We start from the raw sequence: 20,426 nt of genomic DNA, 5'->3' as shown, positions 1-20,426 counted from the left end.
TAGTAATACAATGGTACTGGAATTCTGACTGATAAGCTAATGATTCGTTTAATAATTATTAATTAATTACTTTAATAGATGATGAACAGATTATTTCTTACTTTGTTAAAAAAACAAAAATATATTAAAGGGGTGGTTGATTATGATTTGACTTTTCTAGCTTTAGTTAGTGTGTAATGTTGCTGTTTGAGCATAAACAACATCTGCAAAGTTACGACGCTCAAAGTTCAAAGCAAAGGGAGAGATTTGCTTTTACAGAAATCGCTTTTTAAGGACTACAACAAACGGCTGGTAGAGACTACACCACATTCCTCCCGGGTTAGTGACATCACACACCCTAGAATTTACATAAACCCCGCCCCCGGAACACGATTTATAGATTATCAAGACAGAATATGCTAATCAATGACTAGAAGATAAGCTAAAATACACATCAGCTTCATAAATTCATCATCTAACCGCTCAGAAATGTCCTGTTGCTTCTACATGTTGTCACTTCTTCTCGAGTCTCTCCATCTTTGTATGACATCGGTTTGAACATAAAAGGCTAAAAGTTTTTTAAATTTTCAGTGCATGTGTGTGTGTGAGGTAAAAGGACACAAGCTCTTGAAGCTCCGCCCCCTGTGCCGGTAGCAGCAGCTCATTTGCATTTAAAGGAACACACACAAAAACAGTGTGTTTTTGCTCACCCTCAAAAAGTGACAATTTTAACATGCTATATAAAAATATCTGTGGGGTATTCTGAGCTGAAACTTCACACACACACTCTGGGGACATCAGAGACTTATTTTACATCTTGTGAAAGGGCATTACACCACCCCTTTAAAGTAAATGCATGTAAAGTTACATTTAATAAAGATGGTTGTACTTTTTTAGGGAACAAACCATTTTTTATGCACATTGCTGTTGACTTCAAGAAATGATAGTGTAAAATCTAACGCTTTCCTGATATGCTAGTGCTAGATGATGGAACTAATTAATAATTTGCTTTATTTAAAGCAACAACATGGAACTTTTCCTCTGCGGTCGCCCTACAGGTTGGAAGCGGAATTGTCCATTACCGCTGTCGTAAAATGATTTACGGTTACTGTATATGAAGCATGCAGGTTTTTTTCATATGGGCAATGATAATATTATTAATCTTCCCCCTTTCATAATTTATACATGTTTAGTAGACTAAACATTTTAACTCAAACATTTGCGATTTGCATGTCGATTGCAATGCTCAAATCTGAACGAGAATGATAGCGATAGCATCCTAACCATCTAAAACTACCATGTTAGTGTTTACTAGCTACCAGATTGATAATTCGCTCATCTACTAGCTGATTCATGAAGATAAATAAATGGAGGACCAGATAGTTTCCATAACGTAGCCAGGCAGACAACAGATTAGAAAAACTAAAGATAGTATGCAAGCAATTTACAGTTACTTACTAGTTCAACAGCATGACGGCCAAGTCAGCATCGGTCTGGTAACTCTCCTCCTCCATAAGCTAACGCCAGCGAGCAAACGCTCGACCCATATTGATCCTCGTCCTGCCTTTCAGTTTATCACTCTCCCTTTTCCTCTTCCGACTCTACTCCGACAAAACCTTGGACTTCTTACGTTTCGCTGCTGCTTCAGCCATGACGAAAACAGACGTACGAAAACAAACGCGCTGGTTGGCCACATTTGAGGAAGTGTTGGGCGAAGTGACGTATGCCGTAAAGCAGTCGAATTTTGTAGTTCTTTTTGAGCGCTGGTTACTACCCGCACCCCGAAGTTACATAGTGCCAGTAAAAGCGATACAGACCCCGTCAGGCTCTGGCAGACGTCTCATTCAACCTATTGTAAGTCGATGTACTATCACAAGGGTCTTGGAAATATATTATGAAGGTTGAAAAGTTACATGTTGTTACTTTAATTGCAAATGTGAAATGTCCAAAGTGGGCTTACAAACATTTAAGGTTTTAGTTATATATTTCTCTCCCACACTCAAGAGATGAGCACTAAACTCTGTCAGACACTCAATAATTGAACATGACATTAAATGTCAAAGAGGAATACCTTTCCTCAAGTTTCATCATTACTTGTGTGTCATGAAATCAGTCAAGCCTTGTTTTTGTAGTATTGTGATGGTGTTGGTTTGTGTGTCTCAGATTGTGAAGTGGTGGCTGAAGTTCAGGAACTGCTCCCTGGTAAGAGGGATTTTGAGGTGAGGGGGATTGTGGGAAGGGGACACTTCTCTGAGGTGCAGGTGGTGAAGGAGAGAGCGACAGGAGACGTGTACGCCATGAAGATCATGGACAAAGCCAGCCTGCGCTCTCAGGACAAGGTGAGTTACGGTGAAGCGCTGTACTGTGCCCTGACCAGGACTTGGAGAAAGCCTTGAGTTGCATGTTAATATTGTGACCCTGGATCACGTCACCAGTCACATGTCGCACGGGTATATTTGTGGCAATAGCCAACAATACATTGTATGGGTCAAAATGATCTATTTTTTTTTTATGCCAAAAATCATTAGGATATTAAGTAAAGATCATGTTCCATGAAGATATTTAGTAAATTTCCTACTGTAAATATATAAAACATGTATTTGTGTGAGTGAATGCAGCACAGTCGCCAACATAAATCTAAAATTTTCTCAATATTTAGATTTTTTTTGCACCCTCAGATTCCAGATTTACTATAGTTGTATCTCAGCCAAATATTGTCATATCCTAACAAACCATAAATCAATGAAAAGCTTATTTATTCAGCTTTCAGATGACTTATGAACCTCAATTTAAAAAAAATTGACCCATGTGACTGGCTTTGTGCTCCAGGGTCACATATTATGTCAGTCGTTTGGTTTCTTATTCGGTCACGCTACTCTCGGCCAACAGTGAAGCATCACTGGTGCAAAATCCTGCTCGTCACAGCTTAATATTAAACCTTAAAGACAGCATGACATTCACAAAAACGCTGTATTCTGTTGCCAGGCCAGTAGATGGCGATGAAACTCTGTATGCTGAACACGTAATATACATGTGGGGCTTTCGCACCGGAAGAACCTTTTCATAGTTCCTAGAACTATTGGTGGAAGTTCCCGGTGTTTTGCGCGTTCGCATCGCAGGAACTAGGAACGATTTTAGTTATAGGAACTCCTTTTGGAGGAACTAATGTATGCCGCTTTTCCACTGCATGGTACGGCTCGCGTACGGCTCGCTTTAAATGGTACCACCTCTGTTGAGGTTCCAAGTGTACCGTACCGATACTAAAATGTGATGTGGAAACACTACAGATCACTGTTTGGGCAGAGAGAACCGTCACTACCAGCGAGACACCAAACCCGCTAGATTTAAATTATAGTCAGCAACTATAATTTTTCACACAATTTTTGTAAAAAATTACAAAATAATCTTGAAAAAATAAATGGCTGAAGCACTATAGGAACTATCCGTGACGGTAGTGTTCGCTGATTGGCCGAACACACGCGAAACACCAGCACCCGCCCGTTTTAAAAAGGCTGTGTAAACACACAGATTATAGCCTATATATTTATTCCACAAACTGACTCTACGAACATGATATATTTAAATATGTTCTGATTTGCTGAGTTTTCAGTGTGTGGACAGACAATTTAAGTCAAGTCAAGTATGTTTGTATAGCGCTTTTCACAATACAGATTGTATCAAAGCAGCTTCACAGTATTAAATCAAAATAACACAACAAGGTTTGTTTCTAGTGGAAAAAACGTCCACGTTTGGTAAGGCTGATCAATAGCATTATTGATTGATTAAATTAAATTAAATATCCCCAACTGAGCAAGCCAAAGGCAACAGTGGCAAGGAACCGAAAAACTCCATCAGGTGACCTAATGCTAATGGTGACCTAAAACTCCATCAGGTGACCTAATGCTAATGGTGACCTAAAACTCCATCAGGTGACCTAATGCTAATGGTGACCTAAAACTCCATCAGGTGACCTAATGCTAATGGTGACCTAAAACTCCATCAGGTGACCTAATGCTAATGGTGACCTAAAACTCCATCAGGTGACCTAATGCTAATGGTGACCTAAAACTCCATCAGGTGACCTAATGCTAATGGTGACCTAAAACTCCATCAGGTGACCTAATGCTAATGGTGACCTAAAACTCCATCAGGTGACCTCATGGTGACCTAAAACTCCATCAGGTGACCTAATGGTGACCTAAAACTCCATCAGGTGACCTAATGCTAATGGTGACCTAAAACTCCATCAGGTGACCTAATGCTAATGGTGACCTAAAACTCCATCAGGTGACCTCATGGTGACCTAAAACTCCATCAGGTGACCTAATGGTGACCTAAAACTCCATCAGGTGACCTAATGCTAATGGTGACCTAAAACTCCATCAGGTGACCTCATGGTGACCTAAAACTCCATCAGGTGACCTAATGGTGACCTAAAACTCCATCAGGTGACCTCATGGTGACCTAAAACTCCATCAGGTGACCTAATGGTGTCCTAAAACTCCATCAGGTGACCTAATGGTGAGCTGAAACTCCATCAGGTGACCTAATGGTGTCCTAAAACTCCGTCAGGTGACCTAATGGTGAGCTGAAACTCCGTCAGGTGACCTAATGGTGAGCTGAAACTCCATCAGGTGACCTAATGGTGAGCTGAAACTCCGTCAGGTGACCTAATGGTGAGCTGAAACTCCATCAGGTGACCTAATGGTGAGCTGAAACTCCGTCAGGTGACCTAATGGTGAGCTGAAACTCCGTCAGGTGACCTAATGGAGAAAAAAAAAACCTTGGGAGACCCCAGGCTCAGTCGGGGGCCAGTTCTCCTCTGGCGTTTATGAACTAGAGGCCAGATTTAACTGTAAGATTAAAAATATTATATGAATGGTCAATTTACTTGTCCTAAACAGGGGAAATGTGACAAGTTGAGTCTAGTAAAGTCCAAGATTTAGTTTACTTGCTTCTAAGCACTAAACAAAAAACTTGCCTTAATATCTTGCACAAACTGTATCTTAAGGAGAGACACCCCTGGTGAATAGAGTAAAACAATAACTAATAAATATCACCATACTTCACCAGTTGATTGATTACATTAATAATTGCCAACATTTTTTGTACAAGTTTTCAGAAATGTTATGTTTAAATATGCAAATGAGGTGCTATATAATTAAATATGCACTAATTTGCATATATTTCTAGAACAAAAATATGAACATTGGATGAAGTCAGGTTCAAAATTCTTGTTTAATTTTTTTGAAAACTGAACATCAGAACTGAAACACAACTTTGGTTTGTAAAGGTCTGATTAGGAATTAGTGCAAATTTTTTACCGCTTAAATCCAATTATTTCAATAGAAATAGGGTGAAAGAATTCCCCAACGAAGCTTCTCTCTTCTTTTAGTGCTTGCGGTGTTTGTGTGCAACAGGATTCCATGAATGAACTGCGTTTACTATCATCACTGTGTCCTTGAGCAAGAAATCTATCCTTCTGTTACTCCAGGACTATTAGCACTGTAATAAATGCATAAAAGCATCAATAAAATGGCAGACTGAGTTAATAGTATCTGTTGCATGTATCTCAGGATCTTATAAAACTCAATTCTTCTTGTCTGGTGTAGCCGTTCTTTGAGGAGGAGAGAACAATCCTGGCCTTGAACTCCAGTCCCTGGATCCCTCAACTTCAGCACGCGTTCCAGGACCAGGACCACGTCTGTCTGGTGAGTAATGGGATCCTAGTTTAAGGATCTAAGCTCATGGTTTAAAGCGCAGGGCGCAACTGACCCTTCACAGGGAGTTTGATTGACAGGCGATCTGACCTTAGATTAAATCTGCCATCATATTCTGATGTTCATTCACGTTTATTTGATGCTATAACTGAACTAGAAGGAAGAGATGATCGGTTCACGAGCAGCTTTAACTGAGCGATCTGTCGGACACATTAAAGAGCCACAAAACGCTATTTCATGTTTAAATTTCGTTAAAAAATGACCAAGTTTGAAAGTTGAGACTATTTCGTATCAAAAGTAAGCTGGTCTGTCCTGTGTCTCAGTGTGTTGTCAGTGTCTCTGCTCCGAGATGTGTGTTTCACTGCGTCAGAACATGTGGCGTGAGAGAGGCGTGACTTGTCGGACATAGCAACAGTAACTAAAGGGGGCGGGGCTTTGCGAACGGTCAATTGCACTTAGGACGTCCGAATCCACTTTTGCTAGCTTTCCACCATATCTTTATGTACACAATAATAATCTTTTACATTGTAATCCTTTTATTTTTTATATTTGGCATGTTTGTGTACAATAAGCAGAGTGTGTGTAATAAGCAGACTGTGTGTGTGTGTGTAATAGGCTAAGTGTAATAATGTGTAAGTGTAATATTTGTGATAAGTGTAATAATTGTGTAATAAGCAGAGTGTACATGCGTTGTGGACCCGCCTATAGGCGCACATTACTAACGCGCTCTTTAAATAACAAAAAATATATTGCGCCATTGACTTTAGACCAAGTTTTTGTTTGTCAATGGCTCAGTGTATTTCAGTTCCTCAAAATAGCAACGCTCCAGCAATGCGCCAGAACACACACTCGATCTCAGACCAGCAGCCCATGGACACACAAATGGGCGCAAATGCATTTGCTATTTAAACAATGTGGCGCAGGACGTGAAAATGAAAACTGCGTCAGGCTGAAACTAGCAAAACACACTTGCGTCGCGCTTGTATGGTAGAGCCCATGATCTCGCATGTCTGTCTGGTATCATGTGATCTGATTCGACTAAAGGCCCATTCACACCAAGAATGATAATAACTATATTAGCATCCACTCCACATCAACACACTGCAGGGCTCGACATTAAAGGAGCTGTATGTAAGAAATCTATTTCAATTAATCATAAAATGGCCCTGATGTGTCACTAGACATTAAGAAATCATGTTCATTTCAAATACTTATATCACTGACAACAGTAGTATGGCTAGGATATTGTCATTTAAAAAGTGGACTTGCAGCCCTCAACTGATGTTGATGTTGTCATTTTGTGTTTTGGCCTGAGCGCCTCCCTCCACCTATCGACCAATCACGAAGTCAGTAGTGTTTCGGGATCCGGGTTGCCAGCTTTGCTCTAACCTAACCTAACCTACCCTAACTCTAGTCGGATAAAAATGTCTAACGTTACTAAATCAAAAAGACCTCGTTATAATTGAGAAATTCGTTGTGACAAAGTCCGAAATAAAACCAGAATTTGTATAGGAGATGCTTTTGAAAGATGGAGGCGGCTGAAAACGGAGAAGAATTTGAACACAGACGCCAACGTTGCTAATTTTCTCCTAGACAGGAAAGATTCATCTATGCTTGGCTAACTTGTACTGGATGGACATTTCATATATTCATGACAGTCGAACAAAGTTATGCGTGTTCAAGCAACGTAACGTAACGTTAGCTCACATGGACGTATGCATTTGCAATGCATTATAGGAGCCGTTTCTCTGTCATTATGCTGAGACGCTGATGAAAACATTAGCACGCCCATTATGGCAATTTGAAACGTAATTGAGACAAGCCTAACTTTACCTCAGAAAAAATTATTCGTCATTCGTTCTTCACGTATATCGTGGACTAAGTTACACATGCTGCAAGTTGACCTGTATGACCACTGCTAATGAAATTTAGTTACTCTAGTCTCTAACAATATTTTCTGATGGGACTGAAAACAACCCTGTGATAGCCATTGGTGATATTGAATTTGTCCCGTGTTATAATTTCTGTGGCAAGTGTTTATTCTGTTTTTAGCCTACTTATGACAAAAACTTTAGCACTTGTAAATCGAGGTTTTTTTTTTTTCGTATTGAAAAATAAGGAAGTATTATTTTGTTGTTTAAGTCTATATGTTTTTTGTTTTGTTTTACTATTATCCTTTTTTTTCCTCAGATTTTTTTTGAATTGTAATTGTATTTATATGTTCAAAATAAAGAAATCAAATCAAATTAAATATCAAATCAAAAACGCTTATCTCTTCAGCTATTATGGCCCCAGCACCTCAACAATTAGTAAATTTTTTAAATAAGTAATTACTCATCAAAATATCTCTCATAAAGCATAAACACAATTAACAGAAAAAAAAACTAACTGTGTACGTCTCGTCATCACTTGCCATTGGAAGCTCATTGAAGCAGCCTACGTTGCAACCTCGAGTCAGGGGGGAGGGGGAGGGGATACACGGCTCTACAGTATTTTTAAAGTGATTGCAGTACCAGTTTTGGCCACAATTTGGCTTGTCCGCTTGTCCGGGACAAGTGGATTTTTTTGTAGGACAAGTGGAAGAGAAAATTAGTTGTCCCACTGGACAAGTTAAATTTCAAACAAAATAAAATGCCATGTTACTTCACGTCATGTGCCGCTCATTACGTCTATAATTTTACATATTTAATTTTACCGATTTGAGACGTCGCATAACTGCCAGATTCAAACTGTGCTTTCGCTGAGCCAGAGTCAGACGCGTTCAGCGCTGTCATATATCACAACTAAGCAGTGTTTTTAACATCATAATGTTTATTTTAGGTTTCAGATATTTAAATACACATAAGCACGAGTAAAACAATGCATTGGAGTTTGTAAAATACACACTGATGTCTGTGGAAGCAGCAATAACAATCTATTAAAATATAATTTGCCGACATGTGTTATTCATATCAGACAAACATAGTGGAAGTAACAGAAGTTTACTCTATTCTTCTCAGTTCACCGGCCACTTTCTTGCATTTATTTCGGGAGAAACTGATGAATTCACGTGCTGTAAATCCGACTGACAGGACAACATTGCGGCACCCATCTCATGTTATAGATCAAGATTATTTATGGTTTTTAAACGACCAAACACACTCACTCACACGTATTTGAGAATAGGAATATCAGATAGGCTGATTGATGACATGGTAAGCAAGTTTGTGAATATTTTGAATAAAAAAGGAAAAGCGAAATAAAAGCGACACATCTGTCATACAGTATTATTGTGGCTGCGGTGTGTCGCGTGACGCGTCGCCATGGAAACATTAAAGGGAACGTTCGCCTTGAAAAAACGGGGGTGGGGGGGTCAGTTAGAATATTTTAAACTTGCGCGTGAAAGGGTGAAAGAAAAGATCAAAAATAAATATTTGTGTGTGCTGTAAAGTGGTTAGAAAAAAAATTAATAGGAATCGGCTTAAATCGGTATCAGCAGGTCAAACTCAATGAAAAATCGGAATCGGCCTAGAAAATTGTAATCGGTGCATCTCTAATTGTTATGTCTACAAAATTATTTTAGATATAGTATACAGTAAGTCTAGCTAGCTTGCAAATACTGAGGATACCTACAAGAGTCACCACTTCCTCTGGTGATACACTGCGCACCAGCGTGCAAAGTATTACTTTTTATTATGGAGTCTGGAGATCCTTATTTCTTGTTGAAGGGGAACTCTATTCTTGGGACACGTTCCTTTCTACTGTTTCAACTGAATTTTATTAATATTGATAGTTTTTGGATGCTTTCAACGGTTTGTTCGAATTCTGCATTAGCAAAACACAAAAAAATAAATGATAAAATTATAAATCTTTACCCGGACAAGTGACTTTTGTGCATGGACAAGTAAAACATAAATTTACTTGTCCGAAGGACAAGTGCCTCAAAAAGTTAATGTCAAGCCCTGCACAGGACTGTTCTGTTTATTATAAGCAAATGTGGTTATATGGTAAGGAGCGGGACATTTCCCAAACTCACTCGAAGCGCTCGACCAATTACAACACACTGCTCCAGCCGACCAATCAGAGCACAGTGTGCTTTTCAGAAGGAGGGGCTTCATAGAGACAGGAAGTAAACAGAGCGTTACCAAAGTCCTTTTAGGCAAGTCGTGCCACTCGGCCGCCATCTTGGCAACGCCTCCGGGCAGCTATTTCGGACTAACAAGACCAGGCTCCTATCTAAATGAATGGGCAGAGAGTCAGAACTGCACTTTCACTGGTCACTGGGACATAAAAACTGCATGTATAGAAACAGCAGTAAAATATGATAAAAATCGCTGAAAAAGTTTGATGACTTTGCCCCAAAATAAGGTTTAAAATGCCTTTTCCCCCACAGGTTATACTTTTACTACGCATGCGCAAGGGTTCACGTTCAGGACACCAAACTTCATTTACGTCTCTATCCAGAATGCCGGTGTTGTGCCAAGCACTTAAACAATTATATGTATTTAAATGTCTGAAACCTAAAATAAACATTATGTGGTTAAAACACTGAACAGTTGTGATAGAGCCTATGACAAGCAGGTTGAATATGGCAGTTATGTCACGTCACTGTACATTCGCTCCTTAGTGGTCAGCTGCTGACTGTTAAAAGCAGATGATTGGCTTTCCAGCGGGAGGGGCGGGACATGTGCATACAACCGCCATCTTTGCCGTTACGGGTTTTCCTTATATAGTTGTATTGAGGATTGAGGAAGTGGCATGTCTCATATAAATTGTCTCTGGCGTTACTGACAGACTGGGAAGAGAGGAGCCGCAACAATGGAGAATATGAGGAGAATAACCAACATTCAAGCAGGAAAACCTGTTCTAGGAAAGCCTGAAAACAACATCAAGGCATAAAAAGTGGCATAATGCATGATGTGGCCGCGTTATTGCACTGAAACTCCTTTGCCTCAACGTTGGGGCATAAATACACGCTTTGTCTGTCTTTCTAATGGATGTTTGTGATCATAGCTGGGGATGATACAGCGAGGGTTCAGTGTTCCTGTCCTGTATAAACCGAGTCTTTCATCTGTAGAAAGCTTCAGATTGACCTGAAGATGAGGACATGATGTTTACTTTGCAGTTTAGATTCAGATTTGCTTCACACTTTTTCCAGCACTTCAAAGCTGTTTAAATGTTATTTTTAATGTGATGACTAAAAACATTTGTTCATCCTTCAAAGGATGTCCCCATTTGTAAAACGGAAAGTCTCAAGATGAGTGGCAAACAAACACTTTTAATTAAAAAATAAAAAGACATGAAATTACTACGATAACCAGTAGATGGCGGCAGAGGAGCATTTATTGGCTTATTAGCTATAGCCACTCTTTTTTTCACACATTTTGCTTTTAAATTTATATTTAGACATTATAGAATCTGTATTATTAAATATCAAATCATAAAGAAACATTTCTTTCAGCGAGTGATTTTCTCTTTGTCTTTTCTTCATGACCCCAGTTATTGCAAGCCGTTGCGATATATACATTTGCGATATTTAGATATATTGTGCAGCCCTACATAAAATACAGTCGAACAAATGCATGTTCCTCATGTCTGCAACTTAAACAAGCCTCAGATTTACACACCAAGCTTTTAGCGCTTCATTTCAACATTGCCAAATCACCAACTTTCTTTGAAAAATTCAGTCTGCAAAATCGCTGAGTGTGAACGGCCATTCAGACGTTGATCGAGAAGGACATGAAATATGAAATGACACTAATGCTCTCAAAATCATTCATTCAAATCTATTTCGTGGAAAGACTGTCTCACATTTCCTCTAAAGAGAACATTGCTCTCATCTCAGTGAAGTCTCATTCATTTACATACCTTGTGCTTCTGCTTAAGACCAGCAGAGCGAACCCACAATCCTTTACTGCGTGAAGACACTTGCGTTCGCAATTAGCCAAAGAGCCTTTGATGTTACTAACGGTGTATATCTGACCAAAATATATTCGTAATGAAGAGGAGATCTGCATTTTCTTGGTGACCCTTCAGGAGTGTGAGAATCCAGCTTTTGTTGTTTAGAGAAAATATGCTGGTTTAAGCCTTTAAGCCATCAAACGTGTTGTCTCGATGTGTTGGCATGAGGCTGAGCTTAATAAACACCTAACTAAAACATTAGAGAAGTCTGGGAAATCCTGTGAATTCAATTATTAATGAAACACTCAACTTTTACTTAACTTTGAGGAAAAGTTCTTCCCTGAAATAATCTTGATTTACTCTTCATTATGTCGTTCCAAACCTGTACGAACACAAAAGAAGATATTTAAGAATGTCTCAGTGTTTTTTCTATCCATACAATGAAAGTCAATGGGGTCCAATTTTCTTTTGTGTCCCACAGAAGGAGGAGTTTCCTTCAAATGTCTGATTATTGTTATTATTCAGGAAGCTACTGTAAATATGTAGATATTTAAAATAACTTTAACCCTAAAAAAGCCTATGGTATTATATTAAATGCACACATTTCTAAGGCCTCGTCAAACCAGTTGCGCATAATCTAGTAGGCCTACTTCTGTCGTCTGATTAATAGTTTATAATTTTATAATTACTATAATCACACAAACGTCCACCTTCAGCTCGTCTTTTTGCTGTGAAATCTTCACTGATTTTTATCAAATAAACTTAACTCAATATTGTTAATTACTGGAGTGAAGCAGCTGAAGTTTACTTGATTATCCAGACATAATTTTATAGAAAAATCATGAGTATCAAATATGATCATCAGGGTTTTGAGGAAGGTTTATTTGTTCATCTTTCAATCATCATTATATGTTTTAAAACTACAGAGCTTTGATCATAAAACTAAGCATTATAACAAGACATTATTGGCAGATATAGAGTGAAGATTGATATTAGTATGAATTTCATGTCAGAATCTGCTGTACTGTAAAAATTAAAGACCTTATTGATTTACATTACAAGCATCAGAATTTCAACTTTTTGTCCATATAAATATCAGCATCTGCAACAAATGGCATATTTTGCTTAGTTTGGGCCTCTGAATAAAATTAGCTGTTTTTCCTTCATATTCTCATTATTTCACGTTATATTATGAGCCATAAAAGCCTGATGGATCAATAATAAAAAAAAAAAAAAAATTTATAGGTCAGGCTTTACAGGGTTAAGTCTCTTCAAACTATTGGGATTGCATTAGGGATGTCACAATACCAAAAATCTATTAGTTGGAACTGATACCATCAAAAGTACACGATACATGATACCAAAGTCAATACCACGATAAAAAAAGGGGGAAAAAAGAACAATAATAATTCAGCATTAACTCCTTTTAATTTTTTTTTTTTTGCATATTTATACATACTTTTAAACATATTTATTTCATACTTTTCTCACCGAACTGTATGCTCAATGTATTTGTGTTTTTATAAGGTAATTTGTTGCAATAGTCAGTAATAAAACAAGAATGAATGAACACATTAGAAGCAGAAGCATAAATAAAAACTGTAGAATAAAGATACAAATCAAACAATGCTGTATATTTTTTTCAGATAGGTCTAACAGTAATATTCAAGTAAAAATACCACAGAAATTGAATAATCCAATATAAAATAACTGCATAGTCATAACTAGGGATGCACCGATATGAACATTTAGGCCGATACCGATAATTCTTTATATCTGAAAGCCGATAACCGATATATATGCTGATAAATCTAAATCCAAATTCATATATGATTTTTGAGAGCCTGATTACAAAAGCAGAAGTCTCACCATTAAAATCCACGTCTCAAACACACAATTATGATGTTCTCATGATAATGTTATGTAGCCGATATGACAGACTTGCGCTGCACATGTTGCACTGAACTGTGTTTTCCTGTTTTGAAGTGATTCCAATCATATTTCAAGCACTTCATAATCATCATGTTGAACAGTGCGCATCTGAAGAGTCTCAGCTGAAGGAAATAATACATTATTAATCGGCTTTAATATATCAGCCAAATTTTCTTATCGGGCCGATAATGATAACATTAAATATGAACATATATCAACCGATACTGATATGGTGGCCGATATATCGTGCATCTCTAGTCATAACTGTATAAGTTAAATATAGATTGTATCTATATTAGGGAAATCCCTAAAAATCACACTTATTGCAACATTGCCTGTTTGTAATCAGTGTGACAGCATGGGTGACTTCTTGTCACACTGATTACAAACAGGCAATGTTGCCATAAGTGCTGTGTGTTTGTGTGGTTGATAACATTGCATTGGCGCACAGAGAGAGAGTGATTGCCGCCCCACGCAGGATCTGTGGGGATCGGAGGAGGTTTTCCAGATTCTCATGAGGGCAAATGCAGGAATCACAAAGTGACTAAAGAGACGATTTTCTATTTCTGCCTCCTCCTTCGTTCCCAACGCCTCCGGCAAAAGAAGGGGAAAAGAAAAAAACGAGTAATCTGTCTTTACCCGAGCGATGTGCTGAAAAGACCCTTGCTAGCTTGTTGCTAGGAAACGTGGGCTAGAATCCCTCGCTTTCCGCTTGTGTCCCGCCGGCTTTGCTTTCCATTCATGCTTTCACGTGTGTGTGTGTGTGTGTGTGTGTGTGTGTGTGTGTGTGTGTGTGTTAGCCCCACGGACAGAAGCGTGAGGAGCCGGTTGGGCTTCAGTAACGGTGTGGAGGGTCGTTTCTGTCTGATGAAGAATGCAAACGAGGGACTGATGATGATGAGTGTGTGTTTGATGGAAAGGAGTTTGTGCTGTACAAGCCGTTTGATGTTTGTATGACTTCAGCGTGATCAGCGTATGTTAGATTGTTATACATGTTAAAGAAAGGGTGATTATCTGTCTTTCAGTCCGTTTGTGTAAAGCTGCGTTTACTACCAGCGACACATCACATTAATTTCAATAGAGAGACGACGATTTCCAGCTGCATGAGCAACAGAACATCTGTCTATAGAAAAATATAGAAAATCTGTTTATTGAAAATAACTCATTTTAGAGAATTTGCTCATTGTGACTCATTTTGTGCGGGTCACATTTGTAGAGTCACTGAACTTGCGTCCTCCCGTCTTCGTAAGTTTGTACTCCAGATACCCAGGACACAAGACTGAACTTTGAGTACTTTGTTTTGAGAAATGCCTTAGTTTGGGCTGTGCATAGTAGGCTTGCTCCGATAGTCGGTGCATTCTCACTCTAGAGAGCATTTGATTGGACGGTATTTGCTTCTGAGTTAAAGATTGTCGTCGTTTTGTGTATTTTTATTTTCCCTTCTCGGGAAAAAGAAATAGTGAAAATAAATGTGTATATCTATTTTTTTATATTTTGGAAAAGAAAGACTGTAATCTATATAATTTATGTATAACTGGAAAAAAATGTGTATTCATTTACACATTGTACATTTTTATGCTAGTTTATTCATGTACCGTCAATTTGCTTTTTTTTGTGTACTAAAATATTTTAGTTCAGTTAGAGAACAGACACTACAATTAAAAACTTAACGTGTCTGTTTACTAAATCGTGAGCCGAACGAGAGTCGCATCACAGATCAGCAGCAGGAGTCAGATTTCATTTATCACGAGAACGAGGAGCTGTCTGACAAGATGGAGGAATATCTGGTGTCAAGGCGAAATGTAAAAGCGCCCATTTAAGCGGATTCGTCATTGGACTGTAGTGTTGTGTTTTTCATTAAGAATAATAGGCTAATGAACTCATTCAGGCAATTCACCCTGAATTTGAAAGCGAAACTAAAATGCACACGTCCATTCATAGTGGTGGGCGTCCACGGGCGCGGAGCGAACAGAGCGAGCGTTTTCAGTTCGTTCCTCTCCATAGGGATTAATTGAAAACGCTCGCTCTGCTCCGCACCAGATGAATACCCGTGCGGACGTGCGCAGTTTAGTTTCACTTTCAAATTAGCGATTAAAAATCAAATGGAAAACATCCTCTCCGTCACATCCCTAGTGCATAGATGATCTCTTCTTCTTCTTTCCTGTTGTGGCGGTTAGCATTACTGCGCGCACCCACTGTCCCACATGACGTCTTGTCCATCATTACCAGTTTCGCCTCTATTAAAGTTTATTCAGAGTTACTGTAACTCATTAACCCAGGTGTGTCCGTGCTTGAGATGAAACACGAGACAATTATCACCGTGCGTCACTTCCAATCAAGCTGTAATTTTGCCAAATTACAGTTATATAACTCCATGTGTGTGTATTGGATGCACAAATTCCAGATGTGTAATTAGTCTTAGCGAGATGAAGGAATCAGCCGTTTTACCACAAAGATGCTTCAGACGTCTATTCCACCAGAGAATGGGATTAAACGCAACATCATTTGAGATGCGGTGCCAATGGTAATGCAGATAAATGATACAAATGACGCTCGTGAACACCTCTCACATGCTTCACGTGGCCGAGTCCCGTGCAATCTTTAGGGAATTTTGGGACATAATTTGATCACTTTCATGCTCTATTCCAGTAAAATCACTCCGGCTATTTTGCATTCTCTTCTAAAAATGACTTTTTGATGAATTGGTCAAACGAGACTCTCGCCGATGCTCAATTAGAGACGCGGCGCTGCTGTAAATCACTGAATAATCACAGTAAATATTTAACAGTTTACATTTGCGTATATTCATTCCTGTGCTGGAGAAATCTCTGTTTGAATGCTGATGTTTATGTCCTGTATAGAATAATTAACTTCAGCCTGTGGTGTGGTTTCAGGCTGACGATCCTCTGCTATAAATAACCATGCAGTCGTTCATTGGCTTTCACTTCTCTTTGTTCAGTCAGATCTGTGCTTTTCCTTGGGTTTATACGAACACACTCTCTCCAGAAGCAGTTTAGGCTAACTAGCTAATTGTCTAATTAGATTGATAATGGTGTAACCACAAGCTTTTATTTAGAGACTAGTGGCTGATAATTAAACCCATGTGATTCGATCAGACGTCTGTGTCGTTTTTGGTTGATAATGTGCAATAATAGATTCACTTACAGGTGATTATTATGTAATATCACGTTGTGAGATCTGATGCTTTGAGTTTCGTGCTTATTTTAAACACATTATGTGGTCATTTAAATATGATACACTTTGATTGTCGTTGACTCGTTGCATTAGATAAAATATCAAAGCAAGAGTCATTTATCAAGAAAGATTGTAAACTTCACAAACAAATCATATGGCAGAAGTTTGTACAGTTTTAAAAAAATCCTAATTGATTAAATGAAATTGAGCAAAAATGATGAAGAGAGAAGATTTTGTAGAATTTGTTTTAGAGCTGCACAATTTTTCAAAGCTCTATAATAATAATAATAATAATATAGTTTATAGTAGTAATAATATTTAAAATGCAATTTTTAAAATGTGATTTTTTTTAAAGCTCTATAATAATATAGTAGTAATAATGATATAAAAAATTGTAGCTCTATATAATAATAATTTTAGTAGTAGTTATAACAATAATAATATTTAAAATGGAAATTATTTGAAGGCCCTATATGCTAATTAATAATATAATGCGATTTTTTTTTTAGCTCTATATAATAATAATAATAATAATAATAATAATAATAATAATAATTATTATTATTATTATTTTATAATTATTTTATAATTATTTTAAAGCCCTTGATAATTAATAATTATTAATAATACTTAAAATGTTTTTTAGAAGCTCTTTATAATAATAATAATAATAATAATATTTAAAATGAGAATGATTTTAAAGCTCTATATAATGATGATGATGATGATAATAATAATAGTATTAAACTAAATAAAAACTAAATACTAAACACTGAATTAAGAACACAGTGTCACGCTTCATATTTATTTAAGTAAATCCGCAGCCTTTGCTATTTAATGATCGCTTAATTTGTTTGATATTTTCTCTATTCATAATGTAATGATATTCACACAATTTTAGGTGTGTCTTATTCAGCTTTTGTGAGTTTCTTTAAATTAAATGAACAGATGAATCTGGTCAGTTTTGTGTTTTTCCTCTTGCTCACCTGTGTGTGTGCGTGTGTGTGTGTGTGTGTGTGTGTGTGTGTGTGTGTGTGTGTGTGTGTGTGTGTTTTAAGCAATGAACAGATGAATCTGGTCAGTTTTGTGTTTTTCCTCTTGCGACTCTTCACCAGTGTGTGTGTGTGTGTGTGTGAGAGCAGGTGATGGAGTATCTGCCCGGCGGTGACCTCATGGCTCTGATGAACAGATATGAAGATCAGATAGACGAGTCTATGGCTCAGTTTTACCTGGCCGAGCTCGTACAGGCCCTTCACTCTGTGCATCAGATGGGATACGTTCACAGGTACATCAAACACTTCTCATCCATGAACACGATTGGCTACTTGCTATTGCTAGTCACTGTTAGGTGGTATTTATTAGAGGGAGGGGCATTCTCATTCTAGAGAGCATTTGAAATTATTAATAATTTATGTGTACTTTTTTGTTTCTTATTTATACACATTTATATATTTATTTTTATACATACACACATCGAACATCCATCCATCTTCCTCCGCTTATCCGGGGCCGGGTCGCGGGGGCAGCAGTCTAAGCAGAGATTGCCAGACTTCCCTCTCCCCAGACACTTCTTCCAGCTCTTCCGGGGGGACACCGAGGCGTTCCCAGGCCAGCCGGGAGACATAGTCTCTCCAGCGTGACCTAGGTCTTCCCCGGGGTCTCCTCCCAGTGGGACGCGCCCGGAACACCTTCCCAGGAAGGCGTCCAGGAGGCATCCGAAACAGATGCCCGAGCCACCTCAGCTGACCCCTCTCGATGTGGAGGAGCAGCGGCTCTACTCTGAGCTCCTCCCGAGTGACCGAGCTCCTCACCCTATCTCTAAGGGAGCGCCCAGCCACCCTGCGGAGGAAGCTCATTTCGGCCGCCTGTATCCGGGATCTTGTCCTTTCGGTCATGACCCAAAGCTCATGACCATAGGTGAGAGTAGGAACGTAGATTGACCGGTAAATCGAGAGCTTCGCCTTGCGGCTCAGCTCCTTCTTTACCACGACAGACCGGTACAGGGACCGCATTACTGCAGAAGCTGCACCGATCCGTCTGTCAATCTCCCGTTCCATCCTTCCCTCACTCGTGAACAAAACCCCAAGATACTTAAACTCCTCCACTTGAGGCAGGAACTCTCCACCAACCTGAAGTGAGCAAGCCACCCTTTTCCGACTGAGGACCATGGCCTCGGATTTGGAGGTGCTGATTCTCATCCCGGCCGCTTCACACTCGGCTGCAAACCGTCCCAGTGCATGCTGAAGGTCCTGATTTGATGAGGCCAACACGACAACATCATCCGCAAAGAGCAGAGATGAAATCATGTTGTCACCAAACCTGACACCCTCCGGCCCCTGGCTGCGCCTAGAAATTCTGTCCATAAAAATTATGAACAGAACCGGCGACAAAGGGCAGCCCTGCCAGAGTCCAACATGCACCGGGAAGAAGTCTGACTTACTGCCGGCAATGCGAACCAAGCTCCTGCTCCGGTCGTACAGGGACCGGACAACCCTTAGCAAAGGACCCTGGACCCCATACTCCCGGAGCACCCTCCACAGGGCGCCGCGAGGGACATAGTCGAATGCCTTCTCCAAATCCACAAAGCACATGTGGAGTGGTTGGGCAAACTCCCATGAACCCTCCAGCACCCTGTAGAGGGTATAGAGCTGGTCCAGTTTTCCACGGCCCGGACGAAAACCACACTGTTCCTCCTGAATCCGAGGTTCTACTATCGGCCGTATTCTCCTCTCCAGTACCCTGGCATAGACTTTCCCGGGGAGGCTGAGAAGTGTGATCCCCCTGTAGTTGGAACACACCCTCCAGTCCCCCTTCTTAAAAAGAGGGACCACCACCCCGGTCTGCCATCCCAGAGGCACTGTCCCCGACTGCCACGCGATGCTGCAGAGGCGTGTCAGTCAAGACAGCCCCACAACATCCAGAGACTTGAGGTACTCAGGGCGGATCTCATCCACCCCCGGTGCCTTGCCACCGAGGAGTTTCTTGACTACCTCGGTGACTTCAGCTTGGGTGATGGACGAATCCACCTCCGAGCCCTCAGCCTCTGCTTCCTCAATGGAAGACGTGACGGCGGGATTGAGGCGATCCTCGAAGTATTCCTTCCACCGTCCTTTGACATCCTCAGTTGAGGTCAACAGCTGCCCACCTCTACTGTAAACAGCATTGGTAGGGCACTGCTTCCCTCTCCTGAGGCGCTGGACGGTTTGCCAGAATCTCTTCGAGGCCAGCCGATAGTCCTTCTCCATGGCCTCACCGAACTCCTCCCAGGCCCGAGTTTTTGCCTCCACAACCACCCGGGCTGCAGTCCGCTTGGCCTGCCGGTACCCGTCAGCTGCCTCAGGAGTCCTGCAAGCCAACCAGGCCCGATAGGACTCCTTCTTCAGCTTGACGGCATCCCTTACTTCCGGTGTCCACCACCGGGTTCGGGGATTGCCGCCTCGACAGGCACCAGAGACCTTACGGCCACAGCTCCGAGCGGCCGTTTCGACAATGGAGGTGAAGAACATGGTCCACTCGGACTCAATATCTCCAGTCTCCCTCGGGATCTGGTCGAAGCTCCGCCGGAGGTGGGAGTTGAAGATCTCTCTGACAGGAGACTCGGCCAAACGTTCCCAGCAGACCCTTACAGTACGCTTGGGTCTGCCGAGTCTGTCCAGCTTCCTCCCCCGCCATCGGATCCAACTCACCACCAGGTGGTGATCAGTTGACAGCTCTGCCCCT

General features: G+C 40.1%; 1 protein-coding gene across 1 annotated transcript in view; it reads left to right on the top strand.

Moving 5' to 3' along the window:
• The window catches only part of LOC308691314 (citron Rho-interacting kinase-like), a gene marked incomplete at its 3' end in the record, with an annotated part of 32,363 nt that overhangs the window by 2,769 nt on the left and 9,168 nt on the right, over positions 1-20,426 (top strand). Inside the window, exons 4-6 of the mRNA XM_081366389.1 lie at positions 2,143-2,318; positions 5,592-5,690; positions 17,849-17,991. Coding sequence (XP_081222515.1) covers positions 2,143-2,318; positions 5,592-5,690; positions 17,849-17,991 — 418 coding nt within the window. The remainder of the gene's footprint in view (positions 1-2,142; positions 2,319-5,591; positions 5,691-17,848; positions 17,992-20,426) is intronic.

The sequence above is a fragment of the Scardinius erythrophthalmus genome (genome assembly GCF_964197995.2).
Source record: "Scardinius erythrophthalmus genome assembly, chromosome: 5".
NCBI lineage: Eukaryota > Metazoa > Chordata > Actinopteri > Cypriniformes > Leuciscidae > Scardinius > Scardinius erythrophthalmus.
Note: the sequence above shows the minus strand (reverse complement) of the source record. Positions and strands in the feature narration are given on the sequence as shown.